Below are 24,286 nucleotides of genomic sequence, written 5' to 3'. Positions count from 1 at the left end.
AAATTCTTTTTGAAAAAGAGAAATATTTTCAGAGTAAAGTACTAAGAATTGCAGGTTTAAAATTTCATTGATGAAAACAAATCAGAGAACGTTTAGAGAACATTAAATGAATGACTTTGATGTAGTCACTTATGAACTGGCCTGATCCACACAATAATGGCCAAAGCTAATCACATCCTTGATCACTGCAGTCAATAACACTGTCAGTTCTCCCCCAAACTGTAAGAATGCAGTGAACTTAATGATTTTTCAGCAGATGCCACAAACCATGAGATTATTTACTAATCCAGTTTAGAGGACTTAACTTTTCCCATTCAGATTCTTGAAGGAATGTAGCCAAGGTTGTGCCCTGGTCAAATATAGTGCATTTACTGCTTCACTAGGTTCTTCATTTTGTGTCTTGGGGCTACTTCTGGGAGGGTAATATTCTTACTAATCCCATTTAATCCTCTTTGACAATTTTTTTTTTTAACACAGTAAGGGATCACTTGTAGAGAGCCATTGTGGGAAAATGGTCTCAAATATCTGACCTCTGACATGACCCCTGATGGTCTTCAGTAACTAGTTTGCTGTTGAGATAGATTTCTTAAATAAGGCAGGGGGAAAGTTGCAACAATGGTCAAGCTTCGACTGTATTAGCCTCTCAATCACTAATTGTGAACTCTCCAGCTCAGGGGGTTAAATCTGCCTGTCTTTCTACATTATGCCATGCAGACACATAAGATAAATAAGTGGAAACTGCAGAAAAATAGCTAGTTCTAAATCACTTGTTTAGCTATTTGCTTTTGTATGGGGGGAGGGGGAGATGGCATGCTGAAAGTATTTTAGTTGCAAATTTGGCATGCAGAACCTGTTTCTCTCTCTCTCTCTCTCTCTCTCTCTCTCACACACACACACACACAGAGAGAGAGAGAGAGAGAGGGAGAGAGGGAGAGAGGGAGAGAGTGTTGTGTTGCTGTCATTTCCAAAAAAGCCACCCATTTCCCCCCAGAAGCAAGTGCACTTGGGTGCCAGTTTGGAGGGTTTGTACTACCAGAGAAACAGAACAGTGATCATGTTGGTGTACCAACTGTCAAAGCTGGTAATCTCAAGTGTGGTAAATGCCTCCTTGTAGTGGAGAGTGTTCCTTGTCATATTGAAAGGAAGGGGTACATCACCACGCCTAGATCATGAGGATCTAAACCACTACTCAGTCACTAACATCCCTTTCTGAGGAAGGTGCTCAAGAGACTTGTGGCCATGCAATTTCAGACATACTAAAAGGAAAAGCAATTATCTTGACCCATTTAATTCAGCACTAGGGCTGAATCTAGACACATTGAAAAAGTGTTTCAGTTAAACTTGTAAACTTCATACAGGGGAATCCCATTGGCGAAAGACAGGACTCCACATTGCCATCTGGTGTCACAGTGTTATAATGCATATAAAGTGCTTTATCATTACAAATGTAGCTGAGTCCCAGGTCTGGTTTTGGCACAGAGACGGCTGTGGCTGATAACTTGCTTTAGGAGAGAAATGGAAGTGTTACCCTGTTGCTTCTCCTTGAACTCTTAGTGGATTTTGATACCATCAACCATGTTATACTCCTGGAGTAACTTGGTGGGTTGGGATCACGTTGTTACAGTGATCCCAGACCTACCTATAGGGCTGCTTCCAAAGAGCTGAGTTTGGCTTAGCCCCAAGTTCTGCAATCCTTATTTTTGTTCCCAATGCTATTTAAATATCTATATGAAGTCATTAGGTCACACGACTAAACGACTAAACAACAACAACTGTCTAAACTAGATATAGCCCTGTTTGTGCTGAACCAGTGCCTGAGGGTAGTAATTAGCTGGATGAAGGCCAATAAACTGAATCCTGACTTAGTGAAAACACTGTTGGTGGGTGGTCCTTGTGCTGGGAAAATGTGTATTTTGCCTCTTCTAGATTCCTGGATCAAAATATCCCAGCTAGTTTTACATGTTCTAGTAATCTCCCAGTTGGATTACTGTAATACACTCTACATACAGCTGCATCTAAAGTTTTAACAGGTGCTCCAAGGCTTATTACACCTATTCTGCAGGAGCTTCACTGGCTACCTACAATTTAAGGTGTTGTTAGTATGTTAAAGCCCTGAATGACTTGAAGTGCCTCTCTCCATATTAACCAGCTTGAGCTCCAAAATCAGTTGAGAGTGCCTTATTTGCAGTCCCACCTATGAGTATTGTGGGCCTTCTCTGTGATTGTACCTTGACTCTGAAACCTTGCCCAATGGTATGGACAGAATAATCACTTACACTTTTCCACTGTACAGTTCAAATTTGCACCTCTCCCAAATCTTTGGAATTTTACAACCCTCTATTGTAATATTTGCTTTACTTTAATTGTATTTCATTTTAATAACTGTAGCTTTCAGTACTGTTGGAAAACACTTTGCGTATGTCTGGTGAAAAGTGCTATACAAATTTTATAAGGCAACTAAGGTTTGATAAAAGAAGTTTTGGAATTCCAGAAGAAAGATCCATTTGAATTAATGAGATTTATTTCTGAGTAGATATGCACAGGACCACGCATCTTGAAACTTTAGTTTTGACCAAGAAAAATGCACATCTAAAACAAGCATTTGTTATTTCAGATTCATGCTTAACTATAAGATTGAACATACATTCCCTGGAAACTCAGATAGCAGAGGTGGGAATGCACACACACACACAAATAAACCAAGCAGTCAAGCAAGCCTGTTATCGCTTAAATTGAAAACCATAGACACAATATATTCCAGAACTTGACTCTTCCTTAATCTAAAGAAGCTGTGCCTGTATCTAACACTGCTGGCACACCATTCTCCCCAGCTCCTTGTCAGCTGGAAGTTGCACCAATACAAATAATGAAATCTGAAAGAAAGCATGACCAGAAAGGAAGATAGAATTATGGATAACACGAAGCGCTAATTTTCTTGACAACACACAGAGCTAGTCAGGACAACACAAAAAGATGGTACAGACATATTAAACTCCTTAAGGATACAGCAGTTCTGAGGCAATTGAAGAGACACCTAACTCTTAGATAATGATAAGACATCATAATCTTCTCCCCCTAAAGGCAAAGGATGAAGCAAAATCTGTCTGAGACTGTCTGAAATGAACTTGCTGTGCTCTTGATCAGTCATGCAGGCAAGCAGCAAATTCTCTCAGCAATTAGCTCTCTCAGTGCACATTCTATCAGATTGGACAGGCAGACAGAAGACTGGGTGGATAAATTCAGACCTTCAAGGAAAGAACCATTTGGACGTCCCGATTATCAGAGGAGGATTAGGTCTGGGGATAAGCCATCCTTCCACTATCAAGACTGCAAGGGCCATATATCATCAGTGTCAGGAATGTATAGAGCTGGTTGAAATTCCAACTGTATACACTCATTTAGGGGAAAGTTGGACTGGGGGGAGGGGAGTCTACCATCTAGGCTCATCCCATTGGGTGATATACACTTTACGAGTGTGCTAGGAAGGCTTTAATTGTTCCATATGACATGAAAATAAAATGCTTTTAAAATCTGTCTTGGAAACAGAATTTGGTCGGGATAAGAAATTAGTCAATTACATCAGCTTAAACATTTATGTTTCAGGTTATCTGAATTAACCTCATGGATGTTTTAATTTTCTTTTTAAGTCACTCTTTTACCTAGCACTTGTAGCATTTGCTACAAAAGCAAATTAAACATAATCATTGTAAGTTTCTAATATTAGAAATATTAGACAACATAGCTAAGAGATAATATTTATGTGGCGACTTCCAGATGCTGCGAACTAGAACTCTCATCATTGCTAACCACCGGTCATATTGGCTGTGAGTGATGGGAGGTGGAGTACAATATATGGAGGGGACCATGTTGGTCATCCCAGTCTCAGATATTGAGAACACTTAAAATTTGTTATAATGAACAGTTCAACTGAAATACACAAATTGCACTATCTAGAACACTGAAGCATTTGTACAACATTATATTAAAGTTTATATTTTGCCAGCAGAACAAATTCAAAACATAATCCCTTAACACTGATCAGCACCAATGTGCCCAGTAAGCCACATATTCTGCAAAAGAATATGTTCATAAATGTCATGTATACTGTCTGCAAAAAGACTAAGGGCAAAAATCAGTCCTCAATTTTGCATGAAGAGCTCAGAAAGGCATGACAAAAAGCTCTTTTTCAGTTTATGAGGTCCAATTTTGCTGTCAGGATTTACAATTATCCTGCCAAGTTTACAGTAAAATGAGCTGGTAGTGAGCTGGTAGTGCATGCAACTGCTCAAAGAGTTAAGACAGCCTTACATTTCATTAGCAGCAGTACAGTAAGATTGCAGCTCATGTGAGCCCTACGTTCTACACAGCACATACACAAAATCTCACACAGACAAAAGCTGCCTGCTGGAAGTGGGGGAAGTCCTGCGCAGAGGACCCTGCACTGGCTCCCTAGGCTGCAAGAAAGGTGGGGGGAAGCTTGGTTCCTTCAGATGCGAAAAGGGAGAGAAAATCAGACAGGGAGAGAGGCAGGCAGAAATGTGGCTCAATTCCAGGTATTTTTTTTTGGGGGGGGGGTTGCCTACAGCTCTGTAAGCCTCTCTCTGTCCAGCCAGCAGCTCAACATTTCTTCTTCTTCTTCCATCTGCCTCTACAGCTTCCCCACTCATTTCACTTATTTTGAAGCTGCCCCTCTGCTGCAACCATGGTTGGAAAGGCTGCTGCTTCCTCAAAAGCCAAGAGTGCATAATTGAATTTGCGCATGTAGAATGTGTGTGTGCCGCAACTGCACTATACAGAGTCCAGACCACATGGGAAAATAGTTCCACTCTTTGCTAGTCAGGCCACATCTGGAGTAGTGGGTTCAGTTCTGGGTGCCACATTTAAAAAGGACTGGTGAATGTCCAGCCAGCATGGTGAGGTGGTCTGGAAACCAAGCTCTATGAAGAGCAGTTGAAAGATCTGAATACTAAAAGTGAGACGTAACAAAAGTCTGGAAACTGCTAGGAAGCCAATTTCACCTAAACGTTAGAAGAAACTTCCTAACTGTTACGAGCTATTTGACAGTGGAATAGGCTATCTGGGCAGCTGGTAGGCACTAGCTTCACTGGAGGCATCTGGTCAGAAGCTGGTCAACCATCAGTCAAGAGATGCTGTAGTTCAGGGGTGAAAACAACTTTGGCTCAGCAGGCCAGATTCTAAAGTGGCCACCCCTTTGTGGGCCACTTTTGACAGGAGGGTGGATCCCCAGGGAAGTGTGAGGAGCAAGGTTCGGGGATGAAAACAAGGTCTCTGGAGGAGCAGTAAGATATCCTTCCAGTCTCCTCCAATTAGTTTGCACAAGACCAAAGAAATGCCTTCCATAGGAACAGTTTCAAGCCCCAATAGGCCCTGCTTCCAAGAAAAAATGGTCCCCATTAAAGGACAACATCTTTCTTCAAAGCAGAAACCATGCTTATTCTATGGGTATTCCTGCATGGGAAAGCACTATATTCAAACGGAGAAGGATCAAACCCACTGTATGTAGAATGGTTTACAGGTTCATTTAGAGCTAGCCATAGTCACAAACAAAAGGATGGAACTAAAACACTTACTCAAATATCTTTCTGAGAACCCATCTGTTTCTTATTGTCTCACTTATCTGATACATCTAGTTTTCAACTGGACAAAATCCTAAATTTCAGCCATTTAGAAAAAGCTTTCACTTCCTATTAGACAAAGAAAGTGGTCCATTAACAATTGACTCTTTGGGAAAAAAACAAATAAAAGCATGCAAAAAACAAGTTCTTCCCTAGAGGAGTTATTTTTAACTTAGTTCTAGTACAATATGCTATAGTTCTGACTGTCTACAGATGAAATTGTCCCAAAAAATGCTGATACGATCATTATTTCCTGGATAGTTGTTCTGTTCCCATGGTTCTCAAAGTGGTAGGTGAATCTCCCTAAGAAGGCTTGCAATCCCTGGGAGTATTAGTGGTCCTGTTTACCCCACATTTTCCCTGATTTTCTTCTTATTTTTACTAATCTATATACAGTGGTGCCTCGCAAGACGAAATTAATCCGTTCTGTGAGTCTCTTCGTCTTGCGGTTTTTTCGTCTTGTGAAGCACGGCTATTAGCGGCTTAGCGGATTAGCGCTATTAGCGGTTTAGCGGCTTAGTGGCTATTAGCGGCTTAGCGGCTTAGAAAAAGGGGGGGAGGGGAAAAACTCGCAAGAACTCGCAAGACGTTTCGTCTTGCGAAGCAAGCCCATAGGGAAATTCGTCTTGCGAAGCACCTCAAAAGACGGAAAACTCTTACGTCTAGCGAGTTTTTTGTCTTGCGAGGCATTCGTCTTGCGGGGCACCACTGTAGTGTCAACTTGCACAATGTTTACTTGGAAGTCAAAGTAATAGTGATATATATTAATACATTTGTATGTGTTGTGTGAATTCAAGAATAAACAGAGGGGTCCACTGTGTTCTATTTTTCTGGAATCCATATCTAAACAGGGACCTTAAATGACCCTTTGAGCTCATATTAAATCATGCCTTGAGAACAAGCGGCACCAACTCGTTGCTTTTTCTTAGTTATGTTTAAACAAGCTCAAACATTGTCTCCTATCTTAGGACAGGGGTAGCCAACATGGTGCTTCTTAGATGTTTTTGAACTACAACTCCCATCAGCCCCAGCCAGCATGGTCAATTGTCTGGAATGATGAGAGTACAACTCATATGGAGTCCAACAACATATGGAGGGCACCACATTCAATACCCTATTTAGGAGGGAATTATATTAGGTTGGAAATTCAGTCAACATGCTTCTACCAATCAGAAAACAAAATCATGCTCTAGGACAGCATACTATTTCATGGTCTTTGAATGTTTCATTAAGGTAAACAAGTGCCCACCCTATGGAGGCTAACATATATTATCTCCCTCTGTATGGAAAATTATGGCTGGGGAAGCAAGTAGAGTCTATTTAGCAGGAGATCCTAAGGACTGCCTTGATCAGCCAACCTATTTATCAACTCAGTAGCTCAAAAGCAGCCAGCAGAAACACAGAGGTGAATGCTTGGTATTACAGAAGCTGAAATGGCTTATATATTTCTATTTAGATTTATGATACTTTTCAAAACAGAACACAAAGTGGTTTTACAAACAGAACAATTAAATCAGATAACAATTTCCATACATCTTTAAAACAAATAAAATTGTAAATAAATAATAGCAGAGGGGTGAAAAGACACTGAACTAGAAAGACAGTGAGCTCAGAACCATAAAATCCTTTTTTTAAAGGGCTAGAGGAAAACACGAGATTCCTAGACTCCCTAGATCAGAGGTGGTGAACTTTATTTTCAATCTGAGGGCCATACTGCCTCTTGGGAGCCAGTGTGGTGTAGTGGTTAAGAGCGGTAGTCTCCTAATCTGGGGAACCGGGTTCGCGTCTCCGCTCCTCCACATGCAGCTGCTGGGTGACCTTGGGCCAGTCACACTTCTGTGAAGTCTCTCAGCCCCACTCACCTCACAGAGTGTTTGTTGTGGGGGAGGAAGGGAAAGGAGAATGTTAGCCGCTTTGAGACTCCTTAAAGGGAGTGAAAGGCGGGATATCAAATCCAAACTCTTCTTCTTCTTCTTCTTGATCTCAGGGGGTGCCCTGAGGACCACATACCAGCATGGTCAAAACCAAATCAGGCATAGCTACCCCACACTCGCTCTTTCTTGTACATACACCTAGCTCAGCCACACATCCTTAACTCAAGACAACTCTACAGAAACACACACACCACACTTTACACACCATTGTTTATCTCTTTGCCAGCAGTGCAATACAACTGCTCCCTCTTCTGTTACCCTCTTCTCTGATTCCCCCACTCTCCCTGCCAGTCTTGTGACATTACACCCACCCCATGTGTTCTTCCTAACCCTACCATCCCCAAGGGCTCCATGATTCACTTCAGGACAGACTGATTAGGATCCCTTAACAGCATTTGCAGAACTTTACCAGTAACTGTGATTTCAGAAAACCAACAAGAACAGCTGAGATCTGAACATGCAAGTCAGGAAGTGCATGAGCACGTCTGAGTGAGGTCGAGGACCTCAGAAGTGCTGTGAGAGACCAATAAAAAACAGAGTCCTTCTCAGTGATGGCTAAAGTAAAGAATTCATTGAATGGTGAAGGAAGGATTAGATCAGGCATAGGCAAACTCGGCCCTCCAGATGTTTTGGGACTACAACTCCCATCATCCCTAGCTAACAGGACCAGTGGTCAGGGATGATGGGAACTGTAGTCTCAGAACATCTGGAGGGCCGAGTTTGCCTATGCCTTGATTAGGAAATAGTCTGCTTTCATCAAATATAAACAAATAATCCAAATGGGCTGGCTCTAGTTAGGAGACACATAGGAGAGAGGAAGGATATTGTGGCAGGCTGGAGGTTGCAGTGCCTATCTTAAAACAAAAACAAGCAATGGAGAGAGCATTTGATAGCACCAGAACCACCAATGAATGGAAAATGCACTGTTCCTATTTGAAGATAACAATCAAACAGTAGCACCAGGAACAACAAATTTGCCAACAAACATACAAACTACATAATCTCTCAGCATCAAACCAATTATAAGCACACTAATCTGAAACTCGGTCATGCAAAAATGCTTTTGGGCTGCAAGCATTTGAGATTAACAGTTATGAATTGTTAGATGTTGCAGAAAAACATGGTGCCAATGTGTGACAGAACTCTGAAGAGCTAAAAACAACAACCCTGTACTTCTGTCTTATGATATTTTAGCAAATGTATGCTCTCAAACCTATGTGTGCCTGAGAAAATGTGAATGCTGGAGATGGGGGTGGAAATCAGTGCAGGAAATGCCTCCATGAAGACACTCCCACTCCAGAGATCACTATTCTCCCACCTGAGTTTATCCCTTGTTTCAGAGCCCATTTGTTAAAAGTGATTTTACCCACAAGTCCCAAGTGCCTGCTACATCTGCCTCGTAAGACAGAATGTTGGTCATACTGTGTAGTTCTACCCTCAATATGTATGTAGAGAAGTGCTTAAAATAATCACTGTTTTAGTTGGCTTGCCTTTTGCTTTGTGTGTGTATGTGTATGCATGCACGCGAACAAACACTTACCTTTGGAACATGAGGATTAAATTCAACTGCTCTGTGAATTGCCTCTACAGCATTAATCTCTGCTGTACTAAGTCCTCTTCTAGAGGCTGTTTCTGGAGAGAATCTGCAGCAACATTCAAAATTTTGTCAAGTTACTCAAACTGAGGCAAAGAATAATCTAGCTTTTTTTAAAGCTGAGCTGATTGAAAATAAAAATTTTAAGCAAGAGCTCAAATTAGCTGGGCCAGAGCTTAATCCAACAAAGCAAAAGCACTACTTGCAGTTGCCAGATGCAAAATTATTTGCTTGCAGGAAGAATGAAGAGTTTATCACTTTATATCTGAATCTGAAATATTTCACTTACCTATCTGAAACTGCTCTGGCCTTTAAGAGTGCTGCTGTGTAACATATCGCTGCTGATTTTGGAAGGCTGATGTCTATGAAACAACAAATTGTTGTATTTAGATTCTAAAGTGAGAAACATTTCAAAACCATACCCTCCAAGAAGAGGGAGGTGCTTTAAAGCGACCACAGAGGAAAAGGCAATGTTTCAGACTAAGTTTACTTGCCTTGTGTAAGAGCTCAGGGGAGGAAACTACAGAGAAAGACATGGCTATGCATCTTATTCTCTTGTACATGTGTCAAATGTTCACTGCTTTGGATCATGGCTCCAAATTGTCTGTAGCTTCTTATTTCTGAGAATTCCAAGATGACTAAAGGCCCATGGCCATTGATGTGGCTCATAAAAACATATGCCCCCAACACCCATGTGCCCACAGCAACAGAATGTGGGATAACCTCTTCTGTTCCATATATTCTCTGTCACTCATATTTCTTTCCTGTACAATCTCAACCATAAGTGCCATTTTTTCCTCTTTTCTCCTAATCACCGCTTTCCTTACTGTCATCACCACAACTTCCCACGAAGTTACTCTTCTAGCTACTACTTCTCTTCCTCCTTTTCCCAAATGAGAGGATCAAAATTTGGGGCTGGTTGCCACACAGCAATGTTCAGAATCATGTATTGTTTCTGGCAAGTCTTCAACATCACTAATGTCATAAAACCAGGTTAAAGCAATCTATTAACACATTCTAAAATGCCTCCAGCCACCTTCAAATCCCCCGCCCCCCAATTCTATGTTAATGGGCAGTTTTAGCCACTATCTACTTTTTAACTTTTAAAAAAATACTTGGCTATCAAGTGTAAGAATCTGCAATATATTCTGAGTTAAAGCAATGGCTCCATCTAGCTCCAGCATTGCATCTGAATCACAGCAGCTTTTCAGCATCTTGAATCTTGAACACCCATTACTGGAGGGGACAAGGAGTGAATCTGACACCCACTGAACTGTGTTCCTACCCTTAACTTCATCAAAAACATGATAATTAGTTTTAATATCACTGTTCAGAGTTTACATGAAACTCTTCTTACATTTTATGTATGTGTTCCATGGTATGCTGAAAAGCAACTAAGCACTACGCAGTCCTAGAGGAAGAACTGTTAGGAAAAACTCCTTTAGAGCACCTCTCACAGGAAATGTGGCAAATCTGGCACTGAACTTGAAGCGCATTATAGTTTTTTGACCTGAAATCTTTTGCAGAGAGATGCACCACAAAAAAGCAGTGTAACTTTGAGAACATAAAGAAGGAATTAGTCTCTTCTGCTAACTGATCTATATATAAACACTGATATATCATACTAGTGACAGGACACATTATTCAATTATAATGTAAAAAGTTAACATAAAAAGATAAAGGTAAAGGGACCCCTGACCATTAGGTACAGTCACTGATGACTCTGGGGTTGCGGCGCTCATCTCGCTTTATTGGTCGAGGAAGCCGGCGTACAGCTTCCAGGTCATGTGGCCAGCATGACTAAGCCGCTTCTGGAGAACCAGAGCAGTGCACAGAAACGCCATTTACCTTCCCGCCGGAGCGGTACCTATTTATCTACTTGCACTTTGAAGTGCTTTCAAACTGCTAGGTTGGCAGGAGCAGGGACCGAGCAACGGAAGCTTACCCCGTCGCAGGGATTTGAACCGCTGACCTTCTGATCAGCAAGCCCTAGGCTCTCTGGAGTGAAAAGAGCTACTAGAAAAAAATAAGTGGGATAGAACTGTCATTCCTATATGTCTTGCTTAAATGATATCTTCTTTAAATTTTGGGGGGAGCGTTACTATTTTTTAAATGAATTATATATACACACAGAGAGAGTCTTTCACCAGCTATTTACAACCTAACTAGCATAATAAAATCCAAACAACACAATAACTTAAAAACGATTAGTATTTTGCAAACAACCCTGGGATTTTGATTGGATAAAGGGCAATTTAAAAGTTGAACAAATAAAATAATTTCATCCAATTTATATCAGCTGCCCAAGGTCCAAGATAAGATACAAATCAAGATGATCAGATGTCTGTGTTGATTTTCAGGCACCACCTATCTACTCTGCTGAGTTATTTGAAAAGTGACTGCTAATCATGGGAGGCCTTGGACCCCAAGAGGGAAGGGGCCTAGTGATTCATGAATATTTTATTCAAGCACACACTGCAACTTGCATTTAGCACACAATGACATTTATATATTCTTACCATCATACTTTGCTAGAACTGCCTGGACATCAGCATAAGCCTGTAGTTCCAGAAGTGATTCTAGGAGGTTTTCATGTATATTCAATACACTTAGAAGAGGAAACTCTTTCATTAACTGTAAATAAGAGCAGGGAGGAGAGAATAAATTAGGATACACGAGTTTCTATCTTGCAGCCAAGTCTTATGCATGTTTACTCCACTAAGTAAATATGCATTAAATTTGATTTTAAGAATAAAATGAATTATGCACACTAACCCAATGAACTCAATGAGATCTAAAAAGGTAAAGGTAAAGGACCCCTGACAGTTAAGTCCAGTCGCAGATGACTCTGGGGTTGCGGCGCTCATCTCGCTTTACAGGCCGAGGGAGCCGGCGTTTGTCCGCAGACAGTTTTTCTGGGTCATGTGGCCAGCATGACTAAGCCGCTTCTGGCAAAACCAGAGCAGCGCATGGAAACGCCATTTACCTTCCTGCCAGAGCTGTACCTATTTATCTACTTGCACTTTTTGGTGTGCTTTCGAACTGCTAGGTTGGCAGAAGCTAGGACCGAGAAATGGGAGCTCACCCCATCGCGGGGATTCGAACCACTAACCTTCCGATCGGCAAGCCCAAGAGGCTCAGTGGTTTAGACCACAGCGCCACCCGCGTCCCTCAATGAGATCTACCTCCAAGTAAATGTACCTAAGTTTACAATCTAAGTTAACAGACTCGGTAGCAAACTCATGGTTTCCATAACCAAACACAAAGGATTGTACATTCCACTCATATCTTGGAATCACAGGTGCTGCTTTTCCTATACAAAGTGAAACTGACCTATTTTTCCTTTGCAGCACACACTGAACTCAAGCCATTCTGCAAAGGAATTGATCAGTTGACCGAAACAGCCAAAGAGCACTGATTTCAAACCTCACTTTGGAAAGGGTTCAGATCCATTCAGTAGCTTCCAAGCGGAACCAATCCCAGTGGGACTTCCATCTGGTGCCAAATTTAACAGGCACTGAAAACAAGTCATGGAACAATCAGCACCCCTTTTAAGACTCCTGATCATTCCTGCTCTGGACCTGACATCATAAATGATATGGGGGGGGGGGATGGCATGACATGGGGAAAATAGCCTCTCAGGCTGGATGTTCCTCATCACTGCTATACACATCTACTCAGAAGTAAGTGCTGTTGACTTAAATTCAGCCACTAGCCATGATGAGCTACAACTGCAAGCAGCAATGCCAATTCTGTATACTACCTACTGGAAACTACACGATGAGAGAATGCTCTTGTGCTCAAATCCTGTCTGCCAGTTTCCCAGAGGCATCTGGCTGGCCACTGTGAGAAGAAGTTACTGGACTAGTTGGGCCATTGGTCTGATCCATCAAGTTCTTCTTATGTCCTCCCAGGTAAGTGGATATAGGATTGAAGTCTGGATAACTTACATCTCTCATCATTTTTACTGCTTCTTTAATTCTTCCAAGCTTCCTTGCACACATAGCTAGTCTCCTTTTCACATAAACCAATACATTGGTGTCTCTTCCTAGGGAAAAAGAGAGACTACATCAAATACATAAAAACTAAGTTATCACACATTTTCTAAACCAGGCATTAATTTCTGCATATGCTGTAGAAGATCCATCCTGTTCTCCCTGTCCACAAACATATTGAGAAGGTTGAGAGTTAAACCACAGAACACACCCATAAAATCACAAAGTGACTTTTTTTGAAAACACACATGAGTCAATCAACATTTATCCATCTGAGTCTGCAAAATGGGGGGAACATTATATCCTGAGAAAATAGAAAGGGAGGGGCACAGACAATGTGATGTGCCAAACACTGACTTAATATGAAGCACAAGGAATCCAACTATTTCCTCAAGCCACCACATCCAAGGATGTGGGACAAGAAACCCTCTAACACCCTTTCATCCAAACAACATATTCATAGCTTCAGCACATATTTGCTGTTCCATTGTAATAATAAACTGAAGTTTGACAAGTTGTTTGTGGCCTCAAAATTAAGACACCACATTCCATGGCACAAGGCAGCAAGAGAGAGAGAAATATAAAGAGAATGATATTGTAACCTTGAGCTATTGACAGAGACTTGCTAGAAAAAGCAAATAGGATGAGCTGTTGGTAGAGGGATGAACCTACCAAAGGTAAAATACCAAAGGTAAAACATTATTTCCCACAGCCCTGCTAACTGCAATGTAGTTAATATAGAACTGTATCATGATGCTGCTCTGTGAATAGAATGACCTCTTTCCTAGAGTGCAACTCTCTTTCTGTGACCAGCATATTTTAAAATATTCTCATAATATTTTAAAATAAGGCTAAAACCTTATCCTTTACACACTTAACTGAAAGTGAGTCCCATTGTATTCAGTTCAGCTTACTTCTGTTTAGACACATATAGAATTGCAGTGCAAAACATTCAGGACTTTCTGAAATTAAAATACTGTACTTACAGTATGTGTACTTTTAATTTTTGTGTTAATGTAGATTTTAATCCTTCAGCATCAAACTTTTCTAGTGCTTCTGTAGATTCAAATATGACCAAGCACAGCACTACTGACCATTTTGAATGATTTGTGAAAGGATACTTACTAAACTGTGCTTCATGCTGTGGACTCTGGGAACTGCAGTGTTGAGACTTTCTATAAATGGTCTCTCCTGCTTTCAGAGCCTGCTTAAAATATTTCTCAGCATCCACAATAGTAGTTGCTTCTTCCTCGGCCAAAAGAACATACGCTGTGGCACAACTGAGAGAGAGAGAAAATGAAACCAGATATTCAAAAGATGTATGTTGACACAGTGACATGATTAATAATGTATACAGTACAGTAGCTGATCCTACTTACAAAGAAACTGCAATCAAAGTTGTGGAACAAAACTATTTTCATCCAAACAATACATGTAAAATGTTTCAATACACATTAAATGGAAAACAGGCTGTGAGATTGACCCCAGGCACGAGAGGGACTACTAATTTTCATTGAGGGTGGCTATTTTACAATCAATATGACTACAAAATGCACTAAGTAAAAGGTAAATTTCGGTAACTGTCAAACTACAAAAATGAAGTTTTTTTAAAAAAGGACTGCAGTTCATTCTATGTAGAAGCTCAAAATATTGGGTGGAATTTTATGGTGTGTTATTATGAACTACTCATCTGTGTGAGCATTATAGCTTGCCACATGGAATGATGTCCCCCCTCCCCACATTGTTCTTGGGATTGTCCCAACCCCAAGCCCATTTTGAGGGGCACATGAGGAGAGTAGAAAGAGGGAAAGCTCCATTGCACAAGCCGATGTCCTTGTGAAGGGCTTCTGCTGATGCTTGTGTTAGGTGCATCCCACCCATTACTTTTGACCTTGAAATAAGAAATTACTTAACAATGCTGTATAGCTTTAATTTTAGTTCATACAATTAGGGTGAGACTTGTTACCAAACTTACTCATTATTTAATTCTAAAGCTTGATATGCTGCTTTTATTCGGGCCTGAGGGTTCCTCTCCCGCCATGCCTTCTGCATAACTGTTGGGGGAAAACAGGATTTATTTACAGGCAAGTCATGACTGTAAGTATTCATGGAGAAACAAACAAACAAACATCTCTCTTTCTAAGAATAAAGCCACTACCAAACTGTACACCAGCCCCTATCACAGGGGTTGGCAACCTAAGGCCTTTGGGCCACAAGCGACCCATGGGGGTCGTTTAATTGACCCACGAGCTGCCCCCAGACTGAGCCGCCTGCTTGGCGAGTCCCCGTGCGCTGTGCTAAACCGGCGCAGCACAGCCCAAGGACTCACTTCTGTGGCACCAGAAATCACGTCTGCGCAGACGCTGGAAATCGTGCGTGCGCATGATCTGACCCACGGAGGGATCTCTGCTGGAGTGAACCGGCCCAGGCAAGGTAATCCTTGCTGACCCCTGCCTTATCATAAATGTATGTTATTCTTCATCTTTATTTTTAAAAGAGAGAAAAATTCATAAGGTGACCGACAGAAGGGGGGTGGGGAGAGCTTGTGGCAACTGGCCCCAGGTGGCTCATGAAAAGTTTGTTGTTTTCCCTCCTGCTGGCTGCAAGGTAAGTTTGGTCACTGATAGTCTCTGGGTGGAATGAGTGTGGCTGCATGGAGAACAGTGCCAAAGCTGGTGGGATTGGCCTGGCTGTTGCTTCCTCCTCGTCTGTCTGTCTGTTGCTTCCTTCTCTTCTGCCAGATGCTATTCATTTTAAGTGAATAAAATTCTCATCATTGCCACTCACTTGGCTGGGTTCAATTTTTTGGAAATGAAACCCTAATCCTGACAAAGGTTAAAAAGCGAACATTCATGAACTGATTGCACAATCCTATTCATGTCTACTCAGAAGTACGTCCAACTGATTTCAATTGACCTTACTCCCAGGTGGGGAAGTACAGGATTGCAGTTTGAATATATCTGATGGTCCTCAGTTTTTATAAGAAAGGGAGAGAACCTATATATGTTTCTTTTGGAACTAAACCTGCAACTGTCCAGCAAGAATAATGTGGAAAATGTTGGAGCATTTTTCAGAAAACATAATGTTAGTTTTGGCTCTGATGATGAAACAATATACGATGTTTATAAAACAAAAACTACAGCTCTCATATCATTAAACATCTCATCAGATTAATGTGTAGACAGCTAACTCTTGCCGACTTAGATGGACTAACTGGTAAGAATTAACACATAAGCTGACAAAGGCCAGATATGACAAAAGCCATTGCTTTGAAGATAGGAATAAAGGTAAAGGTAAAGGTACCCCTGCCCTTACGGGCCAGTCGTGTCCGACTCTAGGGTTGCGTGCTCATCTCACTCTAGAGGCCGGGAGCCAGCGCTGTCCGCAGACACTTCCGGGTCACGTGGCCAGCGTGACGAAGCTGCTCTGGCGAGCCAGCACCAGCGCCGCACACGGAAACACCGTTTACCTTCCCGCTATAAAGCGGTACCTATTTATCTACTTGCACTTAGGGGTGCTTTCGAACTGCTAGGTGGGCAGGAGCAGAGACCGAAAGACGGGAGCTCACCCCACCGCGGGGATTTGAACCGCCGATCGGCAAGCCCTAGGCGCTGAGGTTTTACCCACAGCGCCACCCGCGTCCCGAAGATAGGAATACACAATATGTAACCCTCAATACAATTTGGTGCAATCAAAAACAAAGAAATACAATAATCTCAGGGCATGGCGGGGTTTTTTTATAGTAGTAATTCAACATTCAGAAGTACATAACATTTGCAAGTTTTACTATTGAAAGTAACAAACTCAAGAGGGGTAGCCATATCAATATTGCTGTAGCAAGAACAGTGAGGGTCTTGAACTGTCACAAAAATTCTCCTGAATGCATCCGGTGAGATCCATGAACACATATGGCATGGTAAACATTTTAGTCTTTAAGGTGCCACAATACACCTTTCTTTCCTACTATGAAGGCTTGGACAGGACTCTCAGGTGAGCAGAGGACATATGTAAAAATATTATCACAGACATGCAAAGTTCTGGCAATAATAATGACTGATTTCTCCATCCCAAGAGATCAGAAACATTAGGAAAAATGGCATAAATTATCCATCAAATATAAATCCATCTCACTATATAGAAAGGTCCGGTGACTTCTGTTTCAGTGTATCTGAAGAAGTGTGCATGCACACGAAAGCTCATACCTAGAACTAACTCAGTTGGTCTTTAAGGTGCTACTGGAAGGAATTTTTTTATTTTGTTTTGACCATCAAATATAAAAGAGACTTAGAAAAGACATTTAGAACAAGCATTTCCAACATTAAAAATTATTCATGGCCAGCCATCTTTTTATCTTTCGCACAAGAGATACGGTTGATACCTGCATCTGAGGGTCGAACTGAGTCCGTTTCACATGTGAAAAAGGTCTGATGATCCTGAGCAGATAAGTTCATGTCATAATATGTAAGTGGCTCCTTTCCAGTCACCCATGTATATCTTTAAAAAAAGAAAGAAAAAGAAAAGAGGCTTAATTAACAGCCCAATTCTTTGCATATCTACTCAAAAGAAAGCCAGTGGGATATGCTCCCATTTAAGTATCTACATGCCAACCTAAAGGACGCATTTACATGAGAAATAGAGAAGTATCTTTCACAGAGCAGCTTGATCTTTATTATATGCACAAGCTAGACCAAATAAGGCAGGAATCAGCAGGCGGCTACAGTTAATATTTTCTCTATCAGCCTTGCATTGAACATTCACTACAAGTTTCAAACTTGGCTGGAACCCTTTTCGTGGTGATACATATTGAAACTCTTCAAACTTAAGAACTGGAAAGTTCATTGCGTCTATTATAAGAAAATATTCAAGCGATTTATACACCACCTTTGGGAACAACAGCCTTCCCAAGGTGGTGCATAAGATTACATGGAAAGATAATAACATGCCATCATTTTTAAAACTACATTATACCCCTTTGAAATTGAGCAGTAGCAATGATTTATGATTGTATGATCACTGGAATTAATAAAAAGCCAGCTGATTTTTATTTTTTTGAAAAAGATTTATCTTAAAGTTTTCCAAAGTTGGGGTCACATGCACTTCCTGGGGGAGGGAATTCCACAGAGGGAGGAGGGAACCATCAAAAAGGCCCTGTTGGTGAAGAAATACAACCCAGAAGAAATGCCCCAGAGCAGGAGTGGCCAACATGCTGCCCTCCAGATGGTGGTGTTGGACACCAATTCTCATCAGTCGCTGCCAGAATGGCCAACAATCAGGGATGATGGGAGCTGGAGTCCAACAACTAGCTACCACTGCCCTGAGACAATAACTGCCTTCAAAAAAGTAAAGAAATGAATCATCTATCCAAACAGATTCATCTTTGTCTTTATATATGGAATTTACAGGAAAGAGTAAGCTTACAATGTTCTGACAAACCAGAATTTATTTTTAATTTATTTTACAAAAATGGCTATACACTAATATAACAAAGATAAAAATACCTGCTATATTCTGCTCCTCTAAAGAGATTGAGGGGATTTCTCCATACTTTGCACTCTGTAAAAAGAAACAGTTTAATCTCAAAATTAAGCCAGAACTGTAGATTTCTAACCTATATGCCTTGCGTGTTGAGGCCTGGTTCACTATAAGAATCTTGGTTCAATAAATATGAAATCATTACTTCTGAACTGGCCCAAATATAAAAAAAATTATTTCCTCCGCAGAATCAGAAATAATCATGGGCTCACATTCTTCCTCCTCTCCCTTTTCTGGTCTGCAGTAGCCTTAATTTACCATGACATGCAAATCTGAAATGATGGCTAGCACTTGCTTTCAAAACTAGATTCATAAATAATCATTTGAAGCAGGCATGGCAAACCCTAACCATAGTATTAAAATGTGGATGGCATGACAAATTACCGGCATTAATGGTGTTAAACAGAAAATTTAAAAAGGGAAAGCCCCAAGAAAGAAGAGAGGAAACAGAGGAAACCCTGGTTTGTTTCCGATACCCCAAATTACAGCTTGGATGAATGTCTAAATTGAGATACCACTTCAAGAAAACAGTTTTTCTATCACACATAGGTGCAAAGCAAGCAATTTTCCAAAACACAAAACCAAAAACAAAAGCCACTTGTCACCTCAATCTATATAGCAAAATATATAAAGGCAATATATCTATTATAAAAAAACTAAAAATCATATTGATTTGGAAATTGCAAAGGGTTGTGGAAAATAAAATACTCTACAACTCACCTGCCCCACTAAAAAGGCTTTGCCCAATCTGATTTACTTTAGCTCTCTTGTTTTTCCTAAGCAAGGCATTACCTGATGCAAAGCTAAGTCCATTTACAAAAATAAACATAAATTGTATTTACAGGCTTTGGCTAAGGCCAACTATCATGAAGTACATTTGCACAAAGCCAGATGTTAGAAGCAATCACCTGACAAACTCTGCCTGCTTGTCTCATTTTCTCCACTAGTGGCAGAGAAAGTTGCCTGTGGAGAATTAGTATTCTCTGCTCCTCCAATAAGTGGTCGTAAATGGCTCACGGATACCTGCTCAATGAAAGATGTGCCATATTTTCTGAAATACCACCATTCAAATATCTGCAGTGAGAAACAGAAAAACATACAATAAACCATTGGGTCAAGAATCTCAAGTCACGTCACTTGCTCACAAAACAAAAGGCTGCCCACAATTATATTTATGGTTCCTTTCAGCAAAGGTTGACAGTTTTCCCAACAGATAATATGATAGAAAAGAATTATTTCTAAACAAAGCCCTTTTAGGGCACAGCCACCAGCAAAGAAGGAAGCAATGCTCCCAAATTTCAGCCACTTCCTGTTTCTCTGTAAACAAAAGTGTAATGGAGATATAAGATAGCCCAAGAAATCCATTGGTTCTTACCACAGGGCTGCTGCCCCCCTTCCAATGGAAAACGTTGGCTTAAAAATAGTATCCTATGTTTTTAAAATTAAAACTAATCCAGGGAAGCAGACTTAACCATCTTTCTTCTAATGCTATGCACTTGATTTTGGTCATTTTACTACCCTGTGATAGCACACCCCTCCTACAACCACTTGTGTACATTTATTTGTGGCACTGCATGAGGGTTAGGAATAGATAGACAGGTTTCATCTTACCTTTTGAGCACAGTGCTGCACACGGGACTCAGAACTGGCATGTCCTATGTCAGAGATTTGGCCCCAACAAGTAGGATCCAGACAAAAACTAAATGCTACTCTGAGCAATTCTGGTAAAACATGGGGTGCCTTAAATCATATGCTGGTGGACTCAAGATGAACAAGAACTGCCTGAAGGCAAATGATAATATTTTTATCATCTTTTTGGTTTGTACACTGCTCCTAATATGCATATTTTATGTTAAGTGGAATGGCATTACAGTGGTACCTCTGGTTACATACTTAATTCGTTCCAGAGGTCCGTTCTTAACCTGAAACTGTTCTTAACCTGAAGCACCACTTTAGCTAATGGGGCCTCCCGCTGCTGCCACCGCACGATTTCTGTTCTCATCCTGAAGCAAAGTTCTTAAATCCGAGGTACTATTTCTGGGTTAGCTGAGTCTGTAACCTGAAGTGTATGTAACCCAAAGTACCACTGTATAGTGCAACTGTGGCTATGCATAAGACCCCCTCATACAGCCATGATAATGAGGCAATGCAGGTAGAGTCCCACAAATGAGTTGGCAGCCTAAGCAATGTGCTTCAGAATACTGCCAGAGAAGGCTCAACACTATTGTCACAGCTGCCCCTTACAATGCTATAAACCATTTCATTTTTCACTTGGAAGGCTGTGGTTACCAGCAAGGAATCACATCAAAATGAATAAAAATGTTGATTTCTTTTTCTGTATAGGAGCGCCACCTAGAGTTCAGCTGGCATATCAAAGGTAACTTTCATCTTCAGACTGGCAGTTTACAAAAGTCTAATTTTAAAAATTAATCTGTAACACTGTAAACACAGATGCATCCCAATTCACAATAACTATTCCTCATCTTCCAAAAATCCCAAAAATGTACTGTGGATGCAGACATGACCCATTCTTAGTTGCTGTAGACATTTTCCTGGACATTTTAAAAACAGTCTTAAAAGCAGGCCAAAATTTAGGGTCAAATATGCATTAATCTCTTACTTCTTTGTCCTAAGCAGCAGAAGGGACTAAATAGCCATCTTAGCAATTAAAAAAAACCCTTTTATTCTTCTAAACATCTAAAATCTGAAGAGTTCTATACAATACTTGTGGGCAGCATTTTAAATACTAGCCTATGTAGCAGTATAATCTCACTTTTACTCTACAGTGCAATTGCATCCTAACATGTGCAATTTCAACCTTGCGTAGTTGAAAGCAGGCCAGCTGAAATCCCACAAATTAATTGCATGCAAAGCAGAGCCTAAAAGCTCCTTTTGCACTTGGTTTTCCTGGTGTGGAAAGCACTTTTAAGCTCTCAGACTTGCTTACCAGGCTTTGGGAGGTTCTCGTTAGATATTGCAGGAACTTGAGTGGCCACATGAAATATAATGAGAGCCTCCCAGAGCCTGGTAAGCAAGATGGAGAGAGCTTAAGAGGTCTCTGCCTTGCTTGGAAGGTCAGGATGGCCCTGTGAGGGTGGTTCGAAGGGGGTGGTTCAAGTATATGCATTTTTGCATGTATGTGCCACCCCTGGAATGCAATCCCTGCACAAGACACGATTATACTATATTTCTGGTTCTGTAGGATCAACAAAAATTCCAGCATGAGTAAATAGAGAAAATTACTTACAAATATCAGACCAGATATCAGAGATGATGTCCCAGTAAGTGCAACATAGAATTTTGGAGTCAATGTGCTCAAGAAAATGGTCACTGTCAAAGAAAAAGGGAAGTTTTGTCAATCAATACATTTGCCTCTCAGTGTGTGAGATGACATTACTTAAGCAATGCATGCACACACCTACACACATACAGTGTCAATTCCTCCATTGGTTGTGGGTACTTTTTGGAAAGTCTGAATCGGGAAATGATGTAGCCCAGGTAAGCTATGCTTTGAAAGTTAGGAGAACCATTAATGTTAAAGTAGACTTTTTAGCTAAAAATGCTGGACAGGACTCAAACACAACAACACTCTTCCCACCTGTGAGTCCCAGAAACTGCTATTCAAAGACATACTGTACTGCTTTCAACAGTAGAGCTAGAACCTAGCTACTGTGGCTAATCCATTGAAAGCCATCCAACATGGTAGGCATCACCATTGTTCATGGTAGAGAATACCATAATTTCACTACGTGCTGTGTTAAGTACTTTTTGTTTGTTTCTTTGTTCAATGTTTAGCTTCATAAGAAGTCCATGAGTTTGAGTTCAAACAGCTAACCCTAAATGTTTTAACTGATATTTTAGCTTTCTCTTAACCTAGATATAGTCAAACACAAGGATCCAAAACAGCAAACCACAGTTTTAACACAAGTTTAATAGCTTTAACTTAAATCTGTAAAGAGTAAAATATGGGGAATTATGGATATTTAAATACTTTTGAAAACACATATTGGTGCGTTGTACCTTGCCTTGTGACCATATGGTGAAGAGCAGTATAGATATATTTAAATAAGGACCTAGATTCCTACAATGCATTATATGTGGGGCAGCCTCTGAAAACAGGAAACTTCAACTGGTGCAGAAGTCAGCAGTCAGGTTGCTCACTGGAGCAAGAAAGTTTGAGCATATAATGCCAATCCTGGTCTAACTGTAATGACTGCCAATCAATTCCTGAGATTTTACCCATAAAGCCTTAAACAGCTCAGGACTGCAATACCTCAAGGATTGCCTCTTCCCATATGAACAGACTCAGAACCTGTGATCCTCATCTGAGCCACTTCTTTGTGTGCCCACTCCATGAGAGGTCCAGAAGATGGCAACACAAGAATGGGCCTTTTTTACAGTGGCTCCCCATTTGTGGAATGCTCTCCATGGGGAGGCTTGATTGGCACCTTCATTACATATATTTAGGCACCAGATGAAAACATCCCTCTTCTCCTAAGCCTTTGGCTAATTAAGCCATCTACAGCCTTTAAAACTGTGAGGGAGGTTAACTGTTTTTGTTTGATACTATGTTATACATTTTTGTGTTCTTACATTGTAAACTGCCCTGTGATCCTAGGATGAAGGGTGGTGTAGAAATTTAATAAACAACAATAGACACTAGTTTCATTTGTTTATTAAAATGGGCACAAACATTTCTTTTAGCATGGAGCATAGAATGTGTTCCTTGTAACAAGGGTTCAACGTATTCAAAATAATTAAGCCGTAATCTTCCAAGAAGTGTCAACACTTAAGGGTTCCTTGTAATTGTGAGAAATTTGAATACAGATCATTGCAAACATCTATTTCCATGTAGGAACAACATATCTGAAGCAGCTCAAAGGTAAACTAACACTGCTGCATGCTGACAGGAAGTAAATCTCATTGTACTCTGTAAGATTTACTTTTGAATATGCATGTTTAGGACTGATTCATAAAATCCAAGCAGATACTACCTGAGGCATTTTATTAACCAACCTACAACACACAATCTTGTTTGTGGGTTAGGCCTACTGATTGTTATTTAGCAAGAGATTAGTAAATAAAAAGTCTAAAGAAAATTAATATGGTATGTTGACAATGAGAAATTGACAGCTCTTATATTAGTGTCAGTCTCACAATTTAAGCAGTATAGCTAGTTTTGTCTGAACAAGTCTACCTTCCTGAGCTTTTGAAACCACAGCATGCAAGAGACAAAGTCTTAAACACACAAAATAAGACCAAGTTAAAAGCAGGGCATATACATTAAGCCCTGAGGGGGATCCTAAGGTAAAAGTTAAGGTTACTCCATTACTTACTTGATATAGTGCTTCATGTGTAGAGTATGGCAAAACTCAGTAGGCCCACCAGGCAAATAAATAAGCAGACTCTCCTTCATTCCCTAGCAACTTTAACCCATGAACACATTGTTCTAAAGTTACGCATGTATTGAGAATGCGAGTGGCGCTTGCGGATCAGAAGGTCAGCGGTTCAAATCACCATGACGGGGTGAGCTCCCATTGTTCGGTCCCAGCTCCTGCCCACCTAGCAGTTTGAAAGCATGTCAAAGTGCAAGTA

General features: G+C 40.7%; 1 protein-coding gene across 1 annotated transcript in view; it reads right to left on the bottom strand.

Moving 5' to 3' along the window:
* Nucleotides 1–24,286, bottom strand: part of ST7L (suppression of tumorigenicity 7 like) — a 41,155-nt gene that overhangs the window by 15,316 nt on the left and 1,553 nt on the right. Inside the window, exons 2-11 of the mRNA XM_081864973.1 lie at nucleotides 21,939–22,021; nucleotides 19,600–19,765; nucleotides 18,658–18,712; nucleotides 17,538–17,653; nucleotides 15,135–15,213; nucleotides 14,285–14,439; nucleotides 13,115–13,212; nucleotides 11,684–11,798; nucleotides 9,454–9,526; nucleotides 9,111–9,213 (exon numbers count right to left, since the gene is read on the bottom strand). Coding sequence (XP_081721099.1) covers nucleotides 9,111–9,213; nucleotides 9,454–9,526; nucleotides 11,684–11,798; nucleotides 13,115–13,212; nucleotides 14,285–14,439; nucleotides 15,135–15,213; nucleotides 17,538–17,653; nucleotides 18,658–18,712; nucleotides 19,600–19,765; nucleotides 21,939–22,021 — 1,043 coding nt within the window. The remainder of the gene's footprint in view (nucleotides 1–9,110; nucleotides 9,214–9,453; nucleotides 9,527–11,683; nucleotides 11,799–13,114; nucleotides 13,213–14,284; nucleotides 14,440–15,134; nucleotides 15,214–17,537; nucleotides 17,654–18,657; nucleotides 18,713–19,599; nucleotides 19,766–21,938; nucleotides 22,022–24,286) is intronic.

Source organism: Podarcis erhardii (genome assembly GCF_964252035.2).
Source record: "Podarcis erhardii genome assembly, chromosome: 6".
In the NCBI taxonomy this organism is placed as follows: Eukaryota; Metazoa; Chordata; class Lepidosauria; order Squamata; family Lacertidae; genus Podarcis; species Podarcis erhardii.
This window is presented reverse-complemented; position numbering and strand designations above follow the sequence as displayed.